The 19,850-nt window shown below is 41.6% G+C and overlaps 1 protein-coding gene and 1 long non-coding RNA gene across 2 annotated transcripts; one reads left to right on the top strand and one right to left on the bottom strand.

Moving 5' to 3' along the window:
• Positions 1-262: 262 nt before the first annotated feature.
• On the top strand, positions 263-19,850 carry LOC139370939 (inactive dipeptidyl peptidase 10-like). The gene is made up of 24 exons (XM_071110843.1): positions 263-504; positions 1,444-1,558; positions 2,643-2,738; positions 11,583-11,677; positions 11,861-11,932; positions 12,403-12,455; positions 12,662-12,743; positions 12,900-13,017; positions 13,515-13,669; positions 13,873-13,970; positions 14,082-14,205; positions 15,179-15,283; positions 15,503-15,594; positions 15,716-15,763; positions 15,973-16,091; positions 16,170-16,217; positions 16,766-16,864; positions 16,957-17,023; positions 17,525-17,719; positions 18,411-18,465; positions 18,620-18,716; positions 18,898-18,956; positions 19,308-19,380; positions 19,566-19,850. Exons 1-24 carry the CDS (start codon positions 466-468, stop codon positions 19,772-19,774), a joined length of 2,313 nt encoding a protein of 770 aa, XP_070966944.1. The 5' UTR covers positions 263-465; the 3' UTR covers positions 19,775-19,850.
• Positions 1,437-17,004, bottom strand: LOC139370971 (uncharacterized). Its single transcript, XR_011627196.1, has 4 exons — positions 16,921-17,004; positions 13,059-13,243; positions 2,579-2,686; positions 1,437-1,555 (listed from the first exon to the last, which is right to left on the bottom strand). It is a non-coding gene; the product is annotated as an uncharacterized lncRNA (long non-coding RNA).

The raw sequence follows: 19,850 nt of genomic DNA, 5'->3' as shown, positions 1-19,850 counted from the left end.
TGCTGCATTTTTAATCATTCAGGTGTGATGTGCATGCAAATTAGTTCTCAGTTATTCCAAATAAGGTGTTAATGGTGATAAGGTGAAAAGTATTTCAGTGTGAGAAAAAATGAATATGAAAATGCCAGAAAATGCATACACATGCAATAAATTAACACATTAATTAAGTTTGTGCTGCTTTATTAGCTAATCCATTTATTTCAAAAACAGATAATTATATCAAATACAGCTGCTAACCCACTAATACTGCACCATGCAATTGACATGATACAATGTGAAAGCAGAGAGAGAGAGAGAGAGAGAAAGAGAGCAAGAGAGTGTCTAGAAGGAGAAATAGAGAGAGAAAGAGAGATGAGATGCTCCAGTCACAGAGGTCAGATTTACAGTATTCCTTATCTGAGTCAGGATTACAAAAATCGGAGTCCAGGTTAGGAATATATTGAATAATCGGCAACTACCGCAAAGATGATCGCCAACACTCAGCAAAACATGCCCTCTGACATGGTAAAGTCACTTTACATATATGTGCTTTCATTCTTCTATTCAATAGTATTGTTAACGAAATACTGTGCATAGGGAGCATCCATTGTTGAAAAATCATACAGGGAAACTGATTTCTTCAGAAGAAGTTCTAAAGTCTGTTATGAGTGTCATGCCTTCTGTTTCTCGGGTTAAAGTCACATTTCCGCTTGAATCTGTCTCCAACGGTATGCACGCTGTCCATGTGCATAGATCTATAGGCAACCATAATGAATTGAAGTATCTATGTGCTGTTGTTCCTTTCTTGCCCTCATAGATACTGTTGTGCTGTTGACCTTTACTTGTTGGCCAGATTTTGCATTCCTGGCATACAAAAAATGTTCTTACATGTTTTTCTTAGCAATTCTTGACTACTACATGCTGCAAAAAAATTGTTTTCTTTCAAGAGAAAGTCGCAAACTATCTCATTTGTTAGTTTATTTGATCGTTTTTTTTGTTCTCCTCTTTAAATCTCTCCTCCTCCATCTCCGTAGCATATTGCTGTGTTTTAATTAGTGAGAATGACTGTAGCTTGAATCTTCACAGTGGGATCTGATAGGCTATGTCAGTCCTTCCTTATCTACTCTGACTGCTATTATACAAGGCACAATTCAGAGATTATTATGCAGGGTGTCAGGGTTATCCAGGGAAGCGTTTGAATCACATTAATTGACATGGATGCGACACTCGACAGTGATTACATTTTTACTATACTTAATGAAGTGTCAGTGATTTGTTCAAGTTCTTGATGACTTCTTTTGTCGTCAATGGTGCTAATGACACAATGAAACCAACTCCCTCTCTTCTTCACTTAATTTTGTAACTCAACCTACCTACGTCTGAAGTCATAACCTAACAACTGTAGTGTGTGTGTTTGTGTGTGCGTGTGCACGTGCACACCGGTATGTGTGTTTTCTCCATCAGAATGGTGTGGCTTACCATGGTCCTCCACGTAACTGGAGAGGCATTGGGATAGCTTTGATGGTGATCCTGATGATCATTTCACTGGTCATCCTGTCTGTCATCATGCTCACTCCTGGTAAGAGGAAAACAAGCTAGGCTCAGAGGCAGATGAGACTACAGTCTCTGGGTCTCCCAATACCCCCAACTAGCATACTCCTCAATACGATCAGTCCCAAGCCAAATCAGTCAGGTTTTGTCTGCTATATATTTAGCCTTACATTGAAATGCTTTACTATTTGCTTTTCAAGACAACCAGTAGAATGAAAAACTATTTGACATAAAAAGTTACATTCATGAGTTTGATTCACTTTTGCCACTACAAAAATGAGATCCACCAAACAAAAACCTGATAAAAAATAGCTTTTTATGAGAGTAATGTAATTACAGGAAATGTTGGCTCAATGGGAAATAAATAATCAAAAAGTCTTGTTCAATTTGTGTTCAATTTGGAGTTGGTGAGAGCAACTATATGAGTCTATTACAGTGTTAAATACGCAATTTCCTGGGTGAAAACGGATGAAATTGACCGGTATATCCACAAAACATCCCCCATTGTCTTATAGTCACCTCTGTCAGTGTTTGAAGTCTGTCTGGGAGTTGTAAGAAAGCTCAGGAAAACATCTGAAAACATCTGGAATGATCACACATATTCAATGTAGAAAAATACATTTGCGCAGAGCAAAGAGCAAAAACGATAAAACGTGTGTGTTAGCGAGAGTCTAAGCTTTTCCATCAATGGGGTCATAATCGTTTGTTGATCAAACTGTTCGGACTCTAAAGATGTTTTCATGAGAACAACCGATTTCGGTGTCCTCTTTGGTCTTACAAACACCGCTCTAAGTCAGCCTTCACCCATAGCACAGAATAATGTTGGGTAGCCACGGATTCAGCAAAAATAGATGCATCCAGATGATTTTTAGAAGCACGCAAAAATCGTCCACGAAATATTGGGACTGATTGTTAAAATGGAGCAATACATTTGGCATACATTATGCAGAATGGAAGCAGATTTATGCAATGTTTTATTTCTATTCATTTTGGCATGAATCTGCTTCCATATCAGAGTGGTTTACTGTAGTACTAGGGGCATTTGTACCATTTCCTCCATTTGGCCCTTTCTTCCTGCTACTCATCCCTCTCTGTCTTCATCTTTGTTGCAGATGATTCTCTTCTTCTCCAGCGCTCCCGTCTTACTCTGGAGGACCTGGACAAAGACAAATTCAAAGTTCATGACGCCCATGTGACCTGGCTCAACGGTGAGGAGAGCCAGGCTTCCATGGCACAGATTTCATTTACAAAACATGCATGTCAAGCCTTAAATGATTAATATACATTTTGACAGGTTGCCCACCTTGTGTAGCATACTGTACACCCTGTGGCTTCACTGTAACTTGACAGTATTTACGGAGCATTCCGACTGCGTCCCAAATGGCACTCTTCCCTATATAGTGTACTACTTTTGACCAGGGCCGATATTGTAGTGTGGTAAATATTGATCATATAGGCTTTATCATATTTACTGTACCTCACATGCAATCCATAATAAGACTATGCAATTAGCCTATTAAAATGTTTACCTGACTTCATAATGACAATTTATCAATATGCAAGAGACTCCAGTTGAGTTACAGGAATTGGAAGGTCAAGAAAGTTCTGTGAATGGAATTCTAAATCCAAGTGTATTTCATTAACATTGTAAAATAAACGGATTCACATACAAGGCATAAGCTTAATTTACAAAGCATGAAAAAGTATTACAAGGCATTATCCTAGACATGATCAGAGAGGGAGAGAGAGAGAAAGTGTATTTTTTAAATTTAACTAGGCAAGTCAGTTAAGAACAAATTCTTATTTACAATAACGACCTACCCCGGCCAAACCCGGACGACGCTGAGCCAATTGTGCGCCGCCCTATGGGACTTCCAATCACGGCCGGATGTGATACAGCCTGGATTCGAACCAGAGACTGTAGCGACGCCTCTTCATATCAAATCAAATTGTATTTGTCACATGCGCAAATACAACATGCGTAGGTAGACCTTACAGTGAAATGCTTACTTAGAAGCCCTTAACCAACAATGCAGTTTTAAGAAAATACTTAAAAAAAAGTAACAAATAAAAGTAACAAATAATTAAAGAGCAGCAGTAAAATAACAATAGCGAAGCTATATAAAGGGGGTACCGGTACAGAGTCAATGTGCGGGGGCAGCGGTTAGTCGAGGTAGTTGAGGTAATATGTACATGTAGGTAGCGTTATTAAAGTGACTATCCATAGATGATAACAGAGAGTGGCAGCAGCATAGAAATGGGGTGGGGGGGAATTGCAAATAGTCTGGGTAGCCATTTGATTAGATGTTCAGGAGTCTCATTGCTTGGGGGTAGAAGCTGTTTAGAAGCCTCTTGGACCTAGACTTGGCGCTTGCCATGCGGTAGTAGAGACAACCGTCTATGACTAGGTTGACTGGAGTCTATGACAATTTTTAGGGCATTCCTCTGACACCACCTGGTATGGAGGTCCTGGATGGCAGAAAGCTTGGCCCAGGTGATGTACTGGGCCGTACGCACTACCCTTTGTAGTGCCTTGCGGTCGGAGGCCGAGCAGTTGCCATACCAGGCAATGATGCAACTAGTCAGGATGCTCTCGATGGTGCAGCTGTAGAACCTTTTGAGGATCTGAGGACCCATATCAAATCTTTTCAGTCTCCTGAGGGGGAATAGGTTTTGTTGTGCCCTCTTCACAACTGTCTTGGTGTGCTTATACCATGATAGTTTGTTGGTGATGTGGACGCCAAGGAACTTGAAACTCTCAACCTGCTCCACTACAGCCCTGTCGATGAGATTGGGGGCGTGCTCGGTCCTTATTTTCCTGTAGTCCACAATCATCTCCTTTGTCTTGATCATGTTGAGGGAGAGGTTGGTGTCCTTGCACCACACGGTCAGGTCTCTGACCTCCTCCTTATAGGCTGTCTCGTCTTTATCGGTGATCAGGATACCACTGTTGTGTCATCTGCAAACTTAATGATGGCGTTGGTGTCATGCCTGGCCGTGCAGTCATGAGTGAACAGGAAGTACAGGAGGGGACTGAGCACGCACCTCTGAGGGGCCCCACGTGTTGAGGATCAGCATGGCGGATGTGTTGTTACCTACTCTTACCACTTGGGGGGTGGCCCGTCGGGAAGTCCAGGATCCAGTTGCAGAGGGAGATGTTTAGTCCCAGAGTCCTTAGCTTAGTGAGGAGCTTTGAGGGCACAGTGGTATTGAACACTGAGCTGTAGTCAATGAATAGCATTCTCACATACAGTTGAAGTCGGAAGTTTACATACACTCAATTAGTATTTGGTAGCATTGTCTTTAAATTGTTTAACTTGGGTTAAATGTTTTGGGAAGCCTTTCCTAAGCTTCCCACAATAAGTTGGGTGAACATTGGCCCATTCCTACTAACAGAGCTGGTGTAACTGAGTCAGGTTTGTAGGCCTCCTTGCTCGCACACACTTATTTAGTTCTGCCCACACATTTTCTAAAGGATTGAGGTCAGGGCTTTGTGATGACCACTCCAATACCTTGACTTCGTTGTCCTTAAGCCATTTTGCCACAACTTTGGAAATACGCTTGGGGTCATTGTCCATTTGGACCAAACTTTAACTTCCTGACTGATGACTTGAGATGTTGCTTCAATATATCCACATAATTTTTCTATCTCATGATGCCATCTATTTTGTGAAGTGCACCAGTCCCTCCTGCAGCAAAGCACCCCCGCAAGCCTCCCCTTTTCTCCTCCAAACATAACAATGGCCAAACCGTTCTATTCTGTTTCATGAGACCAGAGGACATTTCTCTAAAAAGTACAATCTTTGTCCCCATGTGCAGTTGCAAACCGTAGTCTGGCTTTTTTATGGTGGTTTTGGAGCAGTGGCTTCTTCCTTGCTGAGCGGCCTTTCAGGTTATGTCGATAAAGGACTCGTTTTACTGTGGATATAGAAACTTTTGTACCCGTTTCCTCCAGCATCTTCACAAGGTCCTTTGCTGTTGTTCTGGGATTGATTTGCATTTTTCGCACCAAAGTACGTTCACCTCTAGGAGACAGAACGCATCTCCTTCCTGAGTGGTATGACGACTGTGTGGTCCCATGGTGTTTATACTTGCCTACTATTGTTTGTACAGATGAATGTGGTACCTTCAGGCATTTGGAAATTGCTCCCAAGGATGAACCAGACGGCCTACCAGATTTTTTTTCTGAGATCTTGGCTGATTTCTTTTGATTTTCTCATGATGTCAGGCAAAGAGGCACTGAGTTTGAAGGTAGGCCTTGAAATACATTCACAAGTACACCTCCAATTGACTCAAATGATGTCAATTAGCCTACCAGAAGCTTCTAAAGCCATGACATAATTTTCTGACATTTTCCAAGCTGTTTGAAGGCACAGTCAACTTAGTGTATGTAAACTTCTGACCCACTGGAATTGTGATACAGTGAATTATAAGTGAAATAATCTGTCTGTAAACAATTGTTGGAAAAATGACTTGTGTCATGCACTAAGTAGATGTCATAACCAACTTGCCAAAACTACAGTTTGTTAACAAGAAATTTGTGGAGTGGTTGAAAAATGAGTTTTAATGACTCCAACCTAAGTGTATGTAAACTTCCGAATTCAACTGTAGGTGTTCCTTTTGTCCAGGTGTGAAAGGGTAGTATGGAGTGCAATAGAGATTGCATCATCTGTGGATCTGTTGGGGTGGTATGCAAATTGGAGTGGGTCTCAGGTTTCTGGGATAATGGTGTTGATGTGAGCCATGACCAGCCTTTCAAAGCACTTCATGGCTACAGACGTGAGTGCTACGGGTTGGTAGTCATTTAGGCAAGTTACCTTAGTGTTCTTGGGCAAAGGGACTATGGTGGTGTGCTTGAAACATGTTGGTATTACAGACTCAGACAGGGAGAGGTTTAAAATGTCAGCGAAGACACTTGCCAGTTAGTCAGCGCATGCTCGGAGTACACGTCCTGGTAATCCGTCTGGCCCTGAGGCCTTGTGAATGTTGACCTGTTTAAAGGTCTTACTCACATCGGCTGCATAGAGCGTGATTACACGGTCGTCCGGAACAGCTGATACTCTCAATAATGTTTAAGTGTTACTTGCCTCAAAGTGATCATAGAAGTAGTTTAGCTCATCTGGTATGCTTGTGTCACTGGGCAGCTCTCAGCTGTGCTTCCCTTTGCAGTCTGTAACAGTTTGCAAGCCCTGCCACGTCCGAAGAGCATCAGAGCCGGTGTAGTACAATAAGATCTTAGTCCTGTATTGACGCTTTGACCATTTGATGGTTCATCGGAGGGCATAGCGGGATTTCTTATAAGCCTCCGGGTTAGAGTCCCGCTCCTTGAAAGCGGCAGCTCTACCCTTTAGCTCAGTGCGAATGATGCCTGTAATCCATGGCTTCTGGTTGGGGTATGTACCGACAGTCACTGCGGGGAAGACGTCACAGATGTGCTTATTGATTAAGCCAGTGACTGATGTGGTGTACTCCTCAATGCCATCGGAAGAATCCCGGAACATATTCCAGTCTGTGGTAGCAAAACAGTCCTGTAGTTTAGCATCTGCTTCATCTGACCACTTTTTTTATTGACCGAGTCACTGCTGCTTCCTGCTTTATATTTTACTCATAAGCAGGAATCGGGAGGATATAATTATGGTCAGATTTGCCAAATGGAGGGCGAGGGAGAGATTTGTACGCGTCTCTGTGTGTGGAGTAATGGTGGTCTAGAGTTTTTTTCCCTCTGGTTGCACATTTAACATGCTGATAGAAATGAAGTGAAACGGATTTAAGTTTCCCTGCATTAAATTCCCCGGTCACTAGGAGTGCCGCCTCTGGGTGAGTGTTTTCCTGTTTGTTTATGTCAGCATCGGTCTGTGGTGGTATGTAGACAGCTACGAAAAATACAGATGAAAACTCTCTAGTTAGATAGGGTAGTCCACAGTTTATCATGGGATACTCTACCTCAGGTGAGCAAAACCTCAAGACTACCTTAGATATTGTTCACCAGCTATTATATACAAATATACATAGACCCTTGTCTTACCAGAGACTGCTGTTCTTTTCTGCCTATAGAGTGTATAACCCTCCAGCTGAATGTTATTCCTGTCGTCGTTCAGCCACGACTCTGTGAAAAATAAGATATTACAGTTTTTAATGTCCCGTTGGTAGGATATACGTGCTTTTAGTTTGTTCCATTTATTTTCCAGCAATAATAGTACGGATGGCAAAGGCAGATTAGCCACTCGTCGCCAGATCCTTACAAGGCACCCAAATCTCCTTCCACGAAATCTATGTCTCCTTCTACTGTGAATGACGGGGATGAGGGCCTGCTCGGGTGTCTGGAGTAAATCTCTCTCGTCCGACTCGTTAATGAAATATTATTTGTCCAATTCAAGGTGAGTAATCGCTGTTCTGATGTCCAGAAGCTCTTTTCGGTCATAAGAGATGGTAGCAGCAACAATATGTACAAAATAAGTTACAAACAACGCGAAAAAACAAACAAAATAGCACGGTTGGTTTAGAGCCAATAAAACGGCAGCCATCCTCTCCGGCGCCATTATTCTCATCTCAATGCATCCTCTTGCACTGAGATGCAGTGCCTTAGACCGCTGTGCCACTCGGGAGCCCTTATCTCACCACCACAGGTCAGGGGACAAAGAAGAGAAAGAGACAATGAATCTAAGACCCTTTTATAAGAGTTGTATGGATTCAACATCTGAGTTATTGACTAATAGCATTGCTGTTGAGTTAACGCCCAATCAGATATCAGACATACAGGATGTAAAGGCAACTGAACCTCTGTAACTCAGAGGTGTGACAAAACGGGGGTTGGAGAGATAATGCAGCATTCCTAAGACAACACAAAGGAAATCCTTGCATACAGTGTAAAGAGTCACTTCGGGGCTGCCCTGCAATATGGCTCTGGTCAAAAGTAGTGCAGTATGTAGGGCATAGGGTACCAATTGGGACACTTCATGCTGCTGTTGACATGCAGAGCACAGCACAGCTCATCAAGTCAACACAAATCATGAAACTGTCCTCAGGTTTGCGGTAGGGGACAACGTTACAATGTGAGAGAAGCTCAGTGTAAGTTTTATGGAATGTACTCTTGTAATTAATACATGTTGATGTTGACTGTTCTGCATTGTAGCTGCACTCTAGGGAATCAAATAACTCCCCCCAAGGGACTGACTATACTTCTGCCTCAAGGACCCCCTACTACCTGTTCAATAATGACCCAATTCTGACCCTAGTTAAGCGCCCTCAAATGTAACATAATTCCCTTTTTATGCATTTTTCTCTATATGCATATTCCGAACTTGAACTTAAGCATGAGAATTGTGTGCTATTCACCTGTTATTAGTTTTGGGTAGAGATTGAATAAATGAAGGTGTGGCAGAGGTGCCTACAGATACCCGTATTCTGACCTTGACTTAATTCCCTTAGAAATTCACCACCTTTACACGCCAGGAAACCATGAATAAGGTCTAGTGAACTAACCAGTTCCAAATAGAAAAAGCATCTACTTTATTTTTTCTGAAATAACACCATTCTCTGTCATTTACAACTCTATAAGAGTGATTGATAAGAGCTAGGTAAATGAGTAATCCATTTGGATAAGGGAATTGTAAATATAAACTACACTTGTTTTGGATATGTTTGACCTTATAATCACTGGAGACAAATGTGAAACCAGTCATATGGCAGCAAACTGAAGCATATCAACATATCAACTTTCCCACACTAATGTTTATGAAATGCTGTGCCATTATGCAGAATTTAAATTGTACTGCCTTTTAACTTGCAGGGATGGGCACTCTCAAATATCCCAAACTATCACAACTCAGGATAAGACCCAGATGCAGACAGCTAGAGTCACATACGTTTATTGACCCAAACAGGGGGCAGGCAAGAGACAGATCAAAGGCAGGCAGAGGTGTGTAATCCAGGGCAGAGTCAATAAGGTACCGAACAGCAGGCAGGCTCAGGGTCAGAACAGACAGAGGTTCGTAAACAGGTCAGAGTCAGACAGGTACAGAATGGCAGACAGGCTCAGAGTCAAGGCAGGCAGAAGGGTCAGAACTGGGGAAACTAGGAAACAGAACTTGAGAAAGCAGGGAGGCGGGAAAACACGCTGGTAAGACCTGACAAGACAAACTGGCAACAGACAAACAGAGAACACAGGTATAAATACACTGGGGATAATGAGGAAGATGGGCAACACCTGGAGGGGGGTGGAGACAAGCACCAAGACAGGTGAAACAGATCAGGGTGTGACACAAACAGTCTTTGTCTCCTATTTCTATCATTTTGTTTACCTTCATGTGCTTCTTCTGAAAACACCTTCAAATCCATGTGGTTGTTGCTGACGATCATTAGTAACAGTTGACAATATAAACAAAAGACATGTAGCCTAATTAAATCGTTTTTTATTTTTATTTCACCTTTATTTAACCAGGTAGGCCAGTTGAGAACAAGTTCTCATTTACAACTGCGACCTGGCCAAGATTAAGCAAAGCAGTGCGACAAAAACAACAACACAGAGTTACACATGGAATAAATAAATGTACAGTCAATAACACAATAAAAAAAGTCTATATACAGTGTGTGCAAATGGCGTGAGGAGGTAATGCAATAAATAGGCCATAGTAGTGAAGTAATTACAATTTAGCAAATAAACACAGGAGTGATAGATGTGCAGATGATGATGTGCAAGTAGAAATACTGGTGTGCAAAAGAGCAAAAAAGTAAATAAAAACAATATGGGGATGAGGTAGGTAGATTGGGTGGGCTATTTAAAGGTGGGCTGTGTACAGCTGTAGCAATCAGTAAGCTGCTCAGATAGCTGATGCTTAAAGTTAGTGAGGGAGATATGTCTCCAACTTCAGCGATTTTTGCACACACTGTACAAAGACTTTTTCTATTGTGTTATTGACTGTACATTTGTTTATCCCATGTGTAACTCTGTGTTGTTGTTTTTGTTGCACTGCTTTGCTTTATCTTGGCCAGGTCGCAGTTGTAAATGAGAACTTGTTCTCAACTGGCCTACCTGGTTAAATAAAGGTGAAATAAAAATAAAAAGTGATTTAATTAGGCTACATGTCTTTTCTTCATTTTGTCAACTGTTACTAATTCTCCCTATTATAATCCTATATACACTAATCTTCCAACATTACATTGGAAGAATGTGGCAATCAGAATTAATCAAACCACCATTTTCTTTCATGCGTAAAGGCTCTCCAAACCTGTTTTTTTTATTCATAAATACTTTCCTAACCCTAAATAATCTACAAGATCAGAGTATTTTCAAATCTACCAATTGCTGCTGAAACAAAGACAGATATGCAGATATTTAGATGGCATTCTTTCATTTATCCCTAGTATTCTGAACCCGTTCTCTCGATATAGTCTTCTGAGCCTGTCGACAGAATTCAAACTAAAACGTACACTGTATTTATAGGGATGGCTTAAGATAAATATACTGAAAACCCTATTGAATGAAAACTCCACGAGAAAATATGTCGGCCTGCAAGTGGGAGGGTTTTCAGCGCTTCTCCCTCCTGCAAAGCCTGTTACACACCTTCATAAGGTGAGTTTGAATACCAACTACTGAGAAGTGCGTAGGAAAAGCGTACGTAAGAAAGGTGTAATTTCCTAAATTGAAATTATTAGAACAATTTCCAATCCCTAACATAACCATCTGAGGCATTGATGAAAGGTTGCTCATTGAATTAAGAAATCTATTAACAAAATACACATATGTATGTCACATACAGTACATGCACAATACATGTGTATTTGACATAAATCCAATGGCCTCAATATTACATTACACTTTGCAGTTTATTCGTTTAGCAGACACTTTCTTTACTTTAGGATAATCAGGACGGTTTCCGGATTAAACATCATTCTCAATGGGAAGTCTCAATCCAAAGTGTTTTTTTGTTGTCCACAACTAGGCTTAATCTGGGTCTGGGAAACCAGTCCTTCATGTTTCAACAACAACTCTGTCTTCAGTCTATTTGCCAGTCTCACCACTGCATGGTTTCTACTCTAACTCCCCTCTGTAGATGATGAGGTGGCCTTTCGCACCAGGGAAGGGCACATCCTGAAACACAGCCTGAGTGAGAACCTCACCATCGCTCTGCTGGGTGGCAGCATCCTAGTGAGTACAGACGGAACAAACTAAACTCTGCTCCAAGGTGGTTGATTGACAGACTGATGGATCTTCGGCATACATATCCATACTCCCAGTCTCCCACAGGTGTCAACTTGAATTTGAGAAATAATCACTCCTCCCACTGCCGTTTTTATTTGCATTTTGATATATCTGTTTCTGTTTTACAAGAATCTGAATGACACAAAGTTTCAAGTGTCACCAGACCAGAAGTATATTCTGCTGGCGTACAACTTGCATCTGGTAGGTAATGTTTAACAGTCAGCGTATCTATTGAGGAATATTTCAAGACAAAACTGGCAACTTACTGCTGATTTGTATCCATACCTCCACCCCTGTTTAAATAGACTGATTTAATACTGCTCTAAGCAACATCTTTCATCTTTTAACAGGATATTTTCATTAAGAACTAAGCTAAGATTATTGAGAGAAAACAAACAAATCAGAACACTGTTATGCTCCCAAAGGGCTTGTTTTATCCCATTCAGAATCTGGCACCGTTTCTCTTTTGGGATGAGCATTTATTGTTCTTAAAGACTTGGAAATGCCTCAATGCAAAGAATATCAAATATGTGGCAGCACCAGCAGCTATGTAACTGAGTTTCCATTCTATCCATGGTAGCTATTATTGGAAACTATTTGGACTGTGTAGTTATTTTAGGCAAGTTCTTTACTGTTGATTTGATTATTTTCCTCTTCTCTGCCCTTGATAGGTGTTCTCAAAATCATTTTCAGCTTCCTATGTAATTTACAGTGTGGGGACAGGGTAAGTATTATTGATAGCATGATAATGTATTCCTATATTGTGCAATCAATCCAAACCAACACATCCAAATGTAATATGATGCATAACAGGTCATCTGGTAATTTAACAGTTTACTTCAGCCAATACCATGAATTTAAAAAAAACTTGTTGTGTATGCATGTATTTGTGTGTATATTCTCATGCATTTCTGTGTTTGTTTCTCGCAGGGAATTTCTTGAGCTAAACCCACACAGAGTGAAGCCATCTGCTCTTCAATATGCCGCATGGGGTCCCCATGGAAATCATTTGGTGAGGCCCTAAGGCAGGAGTGCACAACATGCGGCCCACAGCCCAAATACGTCCCGAGAGATGCTCTTTTTTGGCCCATTATGTTCACACACTGTATGTTAATTTGTGTGTGTTATATTTACACTGAGTTACATAGGCACTCTGTTATTTTGGCAGATCTACATCTTTCAGAATAACCTCTACTACCAGCCCGGTGTGTACAGTGGTCCTGTGCGTCTCAGCACTACAGGCAGTGGGTCTGTTATCAACGGGCTGTCAGACTGGACATATGAGGGTGAGAGAGACGCTGCCTTTGTGGAATAAAATCATACTTACTTACTTAGTCCTCTTCTTCCCGGGTAGGACATAAGGCTGCAACAATATTCTGCAACTGGAGTCTGTCTTTGGCCACAGCTTGCGCCCTGTCCCATGAGAGACCCAGCTCATCCAGCTCAGCCGCCACTGATCGTCACCATGTAGTTTTTAGCATGCCTCGTTCGTGCTTTTCTGTTAGTGTCCACCTGACAGAACAACACCATAGACATCACATATATATTTTGTCATATACTATACTTTACCTCATAAATGATAATAGATCTATAATATGCAATGTATATGAACGTAATGTACTTGAATGTGCCCATCATCACAAATTAAGTTCCCATGTAGAAACATTACATTCTTATCAATCTATATTAAGAATTTGTGAGCTAGAGTCTGTATACTATATACAGTATATGGGCCCATTTACACCTGCTACTGCATGTTGACTGTCATGTCATGTGTTTCCAGAAGAGATCCTCCAGACGTACCCTGCCTACTGGTGGTCTGTAGACGGGGTACGGCTGGCGTACCTGTCCATCAACAACACACACACACCCTATGTGGAGATCCCTCGTTTTACTGGAGGGCCATACCCCACAGGAGCCTACTATCCATACCCTAAGGTGAAATGTACAATAACAATAATAATAATAATGTCAATAAAGACTACTTTTATACACCTTAACTTAGATAAATTCCAAGGTCATCTCCTCTGCAATAAACCCTCTTGGCAGAGGCTACAATAAGATGAATTGAGGTCAATACAGAATGTCTTTGAACAATGTTATCTCTGCAGAACGTGTTGATGTGCATCCTTCCCTTCCAGGCAGGAGATAATATCCCTGCAGTTGCTCTTTATGTGGTGAACGTCTTCAGCCCTGCTCACACTCTGAGGATGACTGCTCCAGTCTCATTCAAAAACAGGTACTGTAGGTACTCATTTAAATCAGTGTATTTATTCTCTCCATATGTAAATAGTCAGACCTAAATCTCGGTGTTTCTCCCTTGTCTTTCTGTCTGCCTGCCTGTGTCCAGAGGTCATTACATCTCCATGGTGAAATGGACCAGTGGGACCAGGCTGGCTGTGCGTTGGTTGAACCGGGTCCAGAACCAGTCTGTTCTCTCTGTGTGCGAGGCCACCACTGGAGTCTGCTCACAGGTGATACACTGATCAGTTGTATAGGGAGTAGATCCATAATTTCTAGCAGCTGGATGTGATCCATGTGATTCATGTGGATGCTTACTGGTTGTCAATGATATGTATGAGTGAATAAATCAGAGATTCCTTCTATATTTTGAATTAAGATGCAATGTAATGCCTTTTTCTGTTGCAACCCTCACAGAAACGCAAAATGACCATGGATGTCTGGCTAGGGCAACCACAGGTAAATTCTGCCTACTAATCACTTTAACCAAGATCAACCAAAAGGCTGAATCTATTCACAGAAAATGTATAAGAAATGGGAAAACTTGCTGTGTTTCATTACACTTTTCAAGACCGTCATTATATGTAGCGAACCTTAGTCTGTATTAAAGCATTTAGAGCTCCTCAATTTTCAACTGCTGGTTTTAGTTTTCCTGGACAAGTAAGAACCCTGAGGGGAAGAATTGCCTATTCTAATCATTAAGTGATTCGATTCAATTAAATTAATGTGGTTGCATGAAGACAAGATAAATTAAGACAAGAGGAAGACATGAATACAAGATAAATGGATTTCAATGGGACTTGGAGGGAGAGAAATGGAATACTAAAATGAGTAGTGTTAAGTAATGGGAATGAGTCGAGATGATTTGGGCCCACAGTTTCTCTTCTGACCACGTGGCCTTTGGGTCTGGTCAGATCACATTGACAGGAAAACCTCTACTAGGCCCTAGATCAAGGATGGGCAACTCACGTCCTCGGGGGCCTGATTAGTGTCACACTTTTGCGCCCCAGCTAACACACCTGACTCCAATAATCAACTAATCATGATCTTCAGTTTCGAATGCAATTAGTTGAATCCTCTGTGTTTGCTCAGGATGGGGAAAAAGTGTGCCACCACTCTGACCCCCGAGGACTGGAGTTGTCCATCTCTGCCCTAGATACTGTATGATGACTAACAACTGTGGAAATTACTCTTTCCGGCCAACAGGAGGCGCCCCTCTTCTCTAGAGACGGCTCCATGTTCTATGTCACTCTGCCTGCGGCACAAGGGGGTCATGGAGAGTATCGACACATAGCTGTCCTCCCTACTCAGGTCAGAGTTGCGTTTCAGCCTTATCTACCTTGCTTTATCTTATTTGGCCCAAGTCAGTCTATTTTGAATGGCTAGGGTTTTCTCCTCACTACCCTCTTTCACAATGACCCCTTCATCTACCTTTAACTCCCTCACTCCCTCCCTCTTACACGGTCTCTATCTCCGTGTCCTTGGCTTGTCTCTCTCTCTCTCTCTAACTCAATTTATCTCTCCCTGCAGCCTTTGACTACCCCAATGTCTCCACGATTCCTGACATCAGGCCACTGGGATGTGATGTCACTCTGTGGCCTGGATGAAGACGCAGAGAAAATGTAAGAGGAGTAAAGAGATTTGCTTATCCCTAGCATTTGCTGGTGATTTGCTGGTGTGACTGCAGATGGCATTAATGTGACTAGAGCACATCAGTCTGATATGGTTTCTGTCTGTTTGCAGATACTTCATCAGCACAGAGGCATCCAAACACAGCAGACACCTTTACAGGTAAATATGCACAAGGCCCTATAATTATACCATAATCCATAAACAGATCAATATGTTTTTCCTGACCATGTGACCTGACCAGCAAAACTCTAAGCACTAGCCAAGACTTTATCCTGGTAAAGTCCCTTGGTCGGGAGTAACTCAGGTCCATAAGAAATGTTTACATCGTTCAGTCTGAATGGTTTCTATTCACTGTTCCTCTCTCTTAGTGTGAACCTCTGGGGTTTTTCTCAAAGACACTGTCTTACCTGCACACTCTCAGAGACCTGCCGCTTCTACAAGCCACAGTTCAACCCCAGCCTCACTCGCGTTATCCTCCACTGCTTGGGTGAATCTCTCTCTCTCCGTCTCTCTTTCTCTCTTTCTTTCCTTTTTTCTGTCCTTCACCTTGATCTCTTTGTTGTAGGCCCTGGCATCCCCAGAGTGACTGTCCACAGCACCAGAGAACATTTCAGTGAGTTCTACACAAGTTGTTTTTCATGTTTTAATATGTCTACTAGGTTTCATAATTGAGCTACGGTATATACAGTATACATGCTTCCTGTATGTATGGCCCCACATTCTATCTTTACTCATTTTTTTCTAAACAAATGGGATGGGAAAGGCTAAGGGGAGTATTTGTGTTGGTGGCCATTTTCGAGCTGATTACATTGAACACTGTTTGACTATAGCCTTCGTCCTGTCCTTAACTCACAACTTCAATTAGCTATTTGACAATATATTGTCTGAGCAGAGGTTGATATTGAGCACAATCGAATATGTGTAGATGTCTTACAATGTCTGCAGCTGTAGCCCTAAAACACTTGAATGATTGTTATTTCAGCCAGATGTTTTATGTTCAGTATTCAGTCACTGGTGAGGATGCTTCCCAAACAGCACACTATCCCCTACATAGTGCATTGCACTCCTTTTGACCAAAGTCCTATGGGCCCTGGTCAAAGGTAGTGCACTGTAAGGGGGATAGGGTGCCATTTGGGACACAAACTGAGTGTTGTTTCTTAGGGTACAAGGTTCTGGAAGACAACAAGCCTCTGTCTGAGGCCCTGAAGGGCAAACGGCTCCCCATCACACACTACAGCACCATTACAGCTGACCACTATGGTACAGTAAACACTGAGGAAACCACTCTTTTTCTTAGAGAACTTATTATGACTTACCATGAATTGAGAACAACTGTGGTATCCATGTTGCAGATATGCATCTAAAGCTGGGTCTACCACAGGGGTATGAAGAAGGCCTACATCCTCTCCTCATCATCGTGTAAGATCTGCAAAAAGAAGCAAGCATGAAAATGTGAAACACAAATGCAAACTTTAACGGTTTTGCACTGAGATAAGAAATGGGCATCGAAACAAAGACCTTGCAAGCTAACATTTCATAACGATAAGATCAATATTTTTGACACAGGTGTCCTCCAAATATGAATATTTATTAACACAAAAGCTCCATAACCTCCTACATTTTTTATTTAACCTTTATTTAACTAGGCAAGTCAGTTAAGAACAAATTGTTATTTATAATGGCGGCCTACCCCGGCCAAACCCGGACGATGCTGGGCAAATTGTGCGCCGCCCTATGGGACTCCCAATCACCGGTTGTGATACAGCCTGGAATCGAACCAGGGTCTGTAGTGATGCCTCTAGCATTGAGATGCAGTGACTTAGACCGCTGCGCACTCAGTGTATTCACTTCTCCTCCACCTAACTTTGTTGACTTCCTGAACCCATTTCCTTTCTTCTCATCTCTGTCTGTGTTTCTCAGGGATGGAGCCCCTGACACTCAGGCAGTCACAGACCGTTTCTCTCTGGGCTGGCCCCAGGTCCTCTCCAGTATCCACAGTGTAGCTCTGGCCTGGGTGGACGGCAAAAGTGGGGCGGCACACGGCCTGGGGTCACCTAACCTTGACCCCAGGAAACTCAGCTCCCAGAGAGTCAAAGACCTGCTGAGCGTAGTAGAGTGAGTAATCAATGATGACTACAGCGTAGATTTCAGCAGCATCTAAATAATTTCTTAGTCATACTGTATTTAAGCAATGAGTCATTCCATGTCATCCAAAACTGTTTCAAAGCAAATTTTCTGTAATTTTACACATTTTACCATTGGGGCTGAGAGAAAAAATTGCAGTTATTAAAACAAAATCTGGTTTTCTACACATTTTGCCATGGGATTGAGTGAAAATATGCAGTTTAAAATCAAATTTCCTGCAATTCTACACATTTTTCCATGGCTAATGTCGTGTTATTATGCTAACTGAGTGATTCAAACATTATAACAAAATTAATGGGAGCATGACATTTTTTTACTTTAGATTCTCCCTGACTGTCTAATTTTTATTTTGGTGATTGTTCGTTTTCAAAAACGATCTTATGAAAAAATATATAGCTCATTATCTTTTCTACATACTTTATATCTGGTTTTAGTCATTTAAGTTTACACTGAAGACGTTTTACTATCCTGAAATTATTATACTTTTTTTTTTAAATATAGGGGACACCTTGTATTTCAAAATAATAATATTTTAGGAATGCTGATCATATCTGTCACTAACTACAAAAACAATTTCAGAACAATCTGAGATTGTGGGTGTCGAAATCCTCTTTCTTGTGCTTTTTGAGGTGGAAAGACCCCAATGTATTCTTTGCTACAGGTGGTTGTTGGAGTTGCCGTACATTGATAACAGAAGAATTGCACTGTATGGAAAGGTATAGGGTCTATTTCCAACTATATTGCTGCATTGATTCTAGCAGACCCAGCCAAAGTGAAAAAAATAGCTTAAAACATCCATGTTAGATCAAACAGTATTCTGTATGTAGTCACCTCTGGATGTGAGTACCCCACCATTTATCTTTTCAACAGGCATTTGGTGGACTTCTGACACTGAAGATGATGGCGGCAGCCAACATATTTAAATGTGCTGCAGTGATGGCTCCAATCACAGACTTCAAAATCTACAGTACGTCCACCAACATTTAGGAGTAATCTGTGTTGCTTTTCATCTTTGTTCTTGTGATTAGACGTACTGTGTCTGACAGTTTGTTACACTATTATTCAATCCTATACCTACCCCAGTTCTTACTTGGTTTATCTTTTAGAGTTTGTTATCGATTTATAAACATTAATGACTTCCATAATAGATGCTGCTTTCTCTGAGAGACACCTGGGTCTTCCAGCCACTCAGGAGAGCTTCTACAAGGTAAGTCAAGATCTTGTTCTTCAAATTGATTGTAAAGTATAAGATGGTGTAACATTGTCTCTCTCACATGCACTCAACTTGTTCCTTTAGTCTTCCTTTGAACAAAAAACAGGTTGTGACTAGACGGAGTACATCTAAGACCAGAAGTGACATTTCGTAGCAGGTTAGGAGAGCATTTTTGCTAACCCTTTCCTAACTTCAATCTAATCCTCCTAACCTGCTACGCTAATTCTCCTAACCAGCTGTGTAAAGTCTCCTAACATGCTACGAAAAAGTAACTTCTGGTCGTAGCTGTATTCCACCTAGTCAGCATTCCAAAAACTTGGGTCTTAGTTCAACATTTCTCCTCAGGATGCCTCTTTGCTGGATGATGTGGTCAATCTGAGGGACAAGAACTTCCTCCTTTTACATGGAACCGCAGATGGTGAGAACCTTTATGATCTATTCAACTATTCAACTAATATTTAGGGGAACACTTTCAGAAGTGCCACAAAAATAAAGACATACCCCACATGAGATATTGAATGGATCTACTTGCACATATTTGTGAAGTAACACTTCCATCTTGAACTTCTATCTCGTCTGTTTTTGTTTACTTTTTTCTTGTAGCACATGTCCACTTCCAGCACACTGCCGAGCTCATAGACCGTCTGGTGTCAGCAAAGGCTAACTACTCTCTGCAGATTTACCCTGACGAGGGCCACGTTTTGAGACGGAGCCACAGTGATCAGCACTTCCGGCGCACTCTAACAAACTTTCTCCAGGACTGTCTGGCTCCTATGCCCCCTCAAAAGTCTGATGGACAGGAGGATGACTGAGAGCTACCCTCCCAAACATTTACATCCAACAACAAAACACCAGAACACCATACTTCCATCCTTTTGACCTTGAGGA

This window comes from Oncorhynchus clarkii, chromosome 17 (genome assembly GCF_045791955.1).
Source record: "Oncorhynchus clarkii lewisi isolate Uvic-CL-2024 chromosome 17, UVic_Ocla_1.0, whole genome shotgun sequence".
Lineage (NCBI taxonomy): Eukaryota > Metazoa > Chordata > Actinopteri > Salmoniformes > Salmonidae > Oncorhynchus > Oncorhynchus clarkii.
This window is presented reverse-complemented; position numbering and strand designations above follow the sequence as displayed.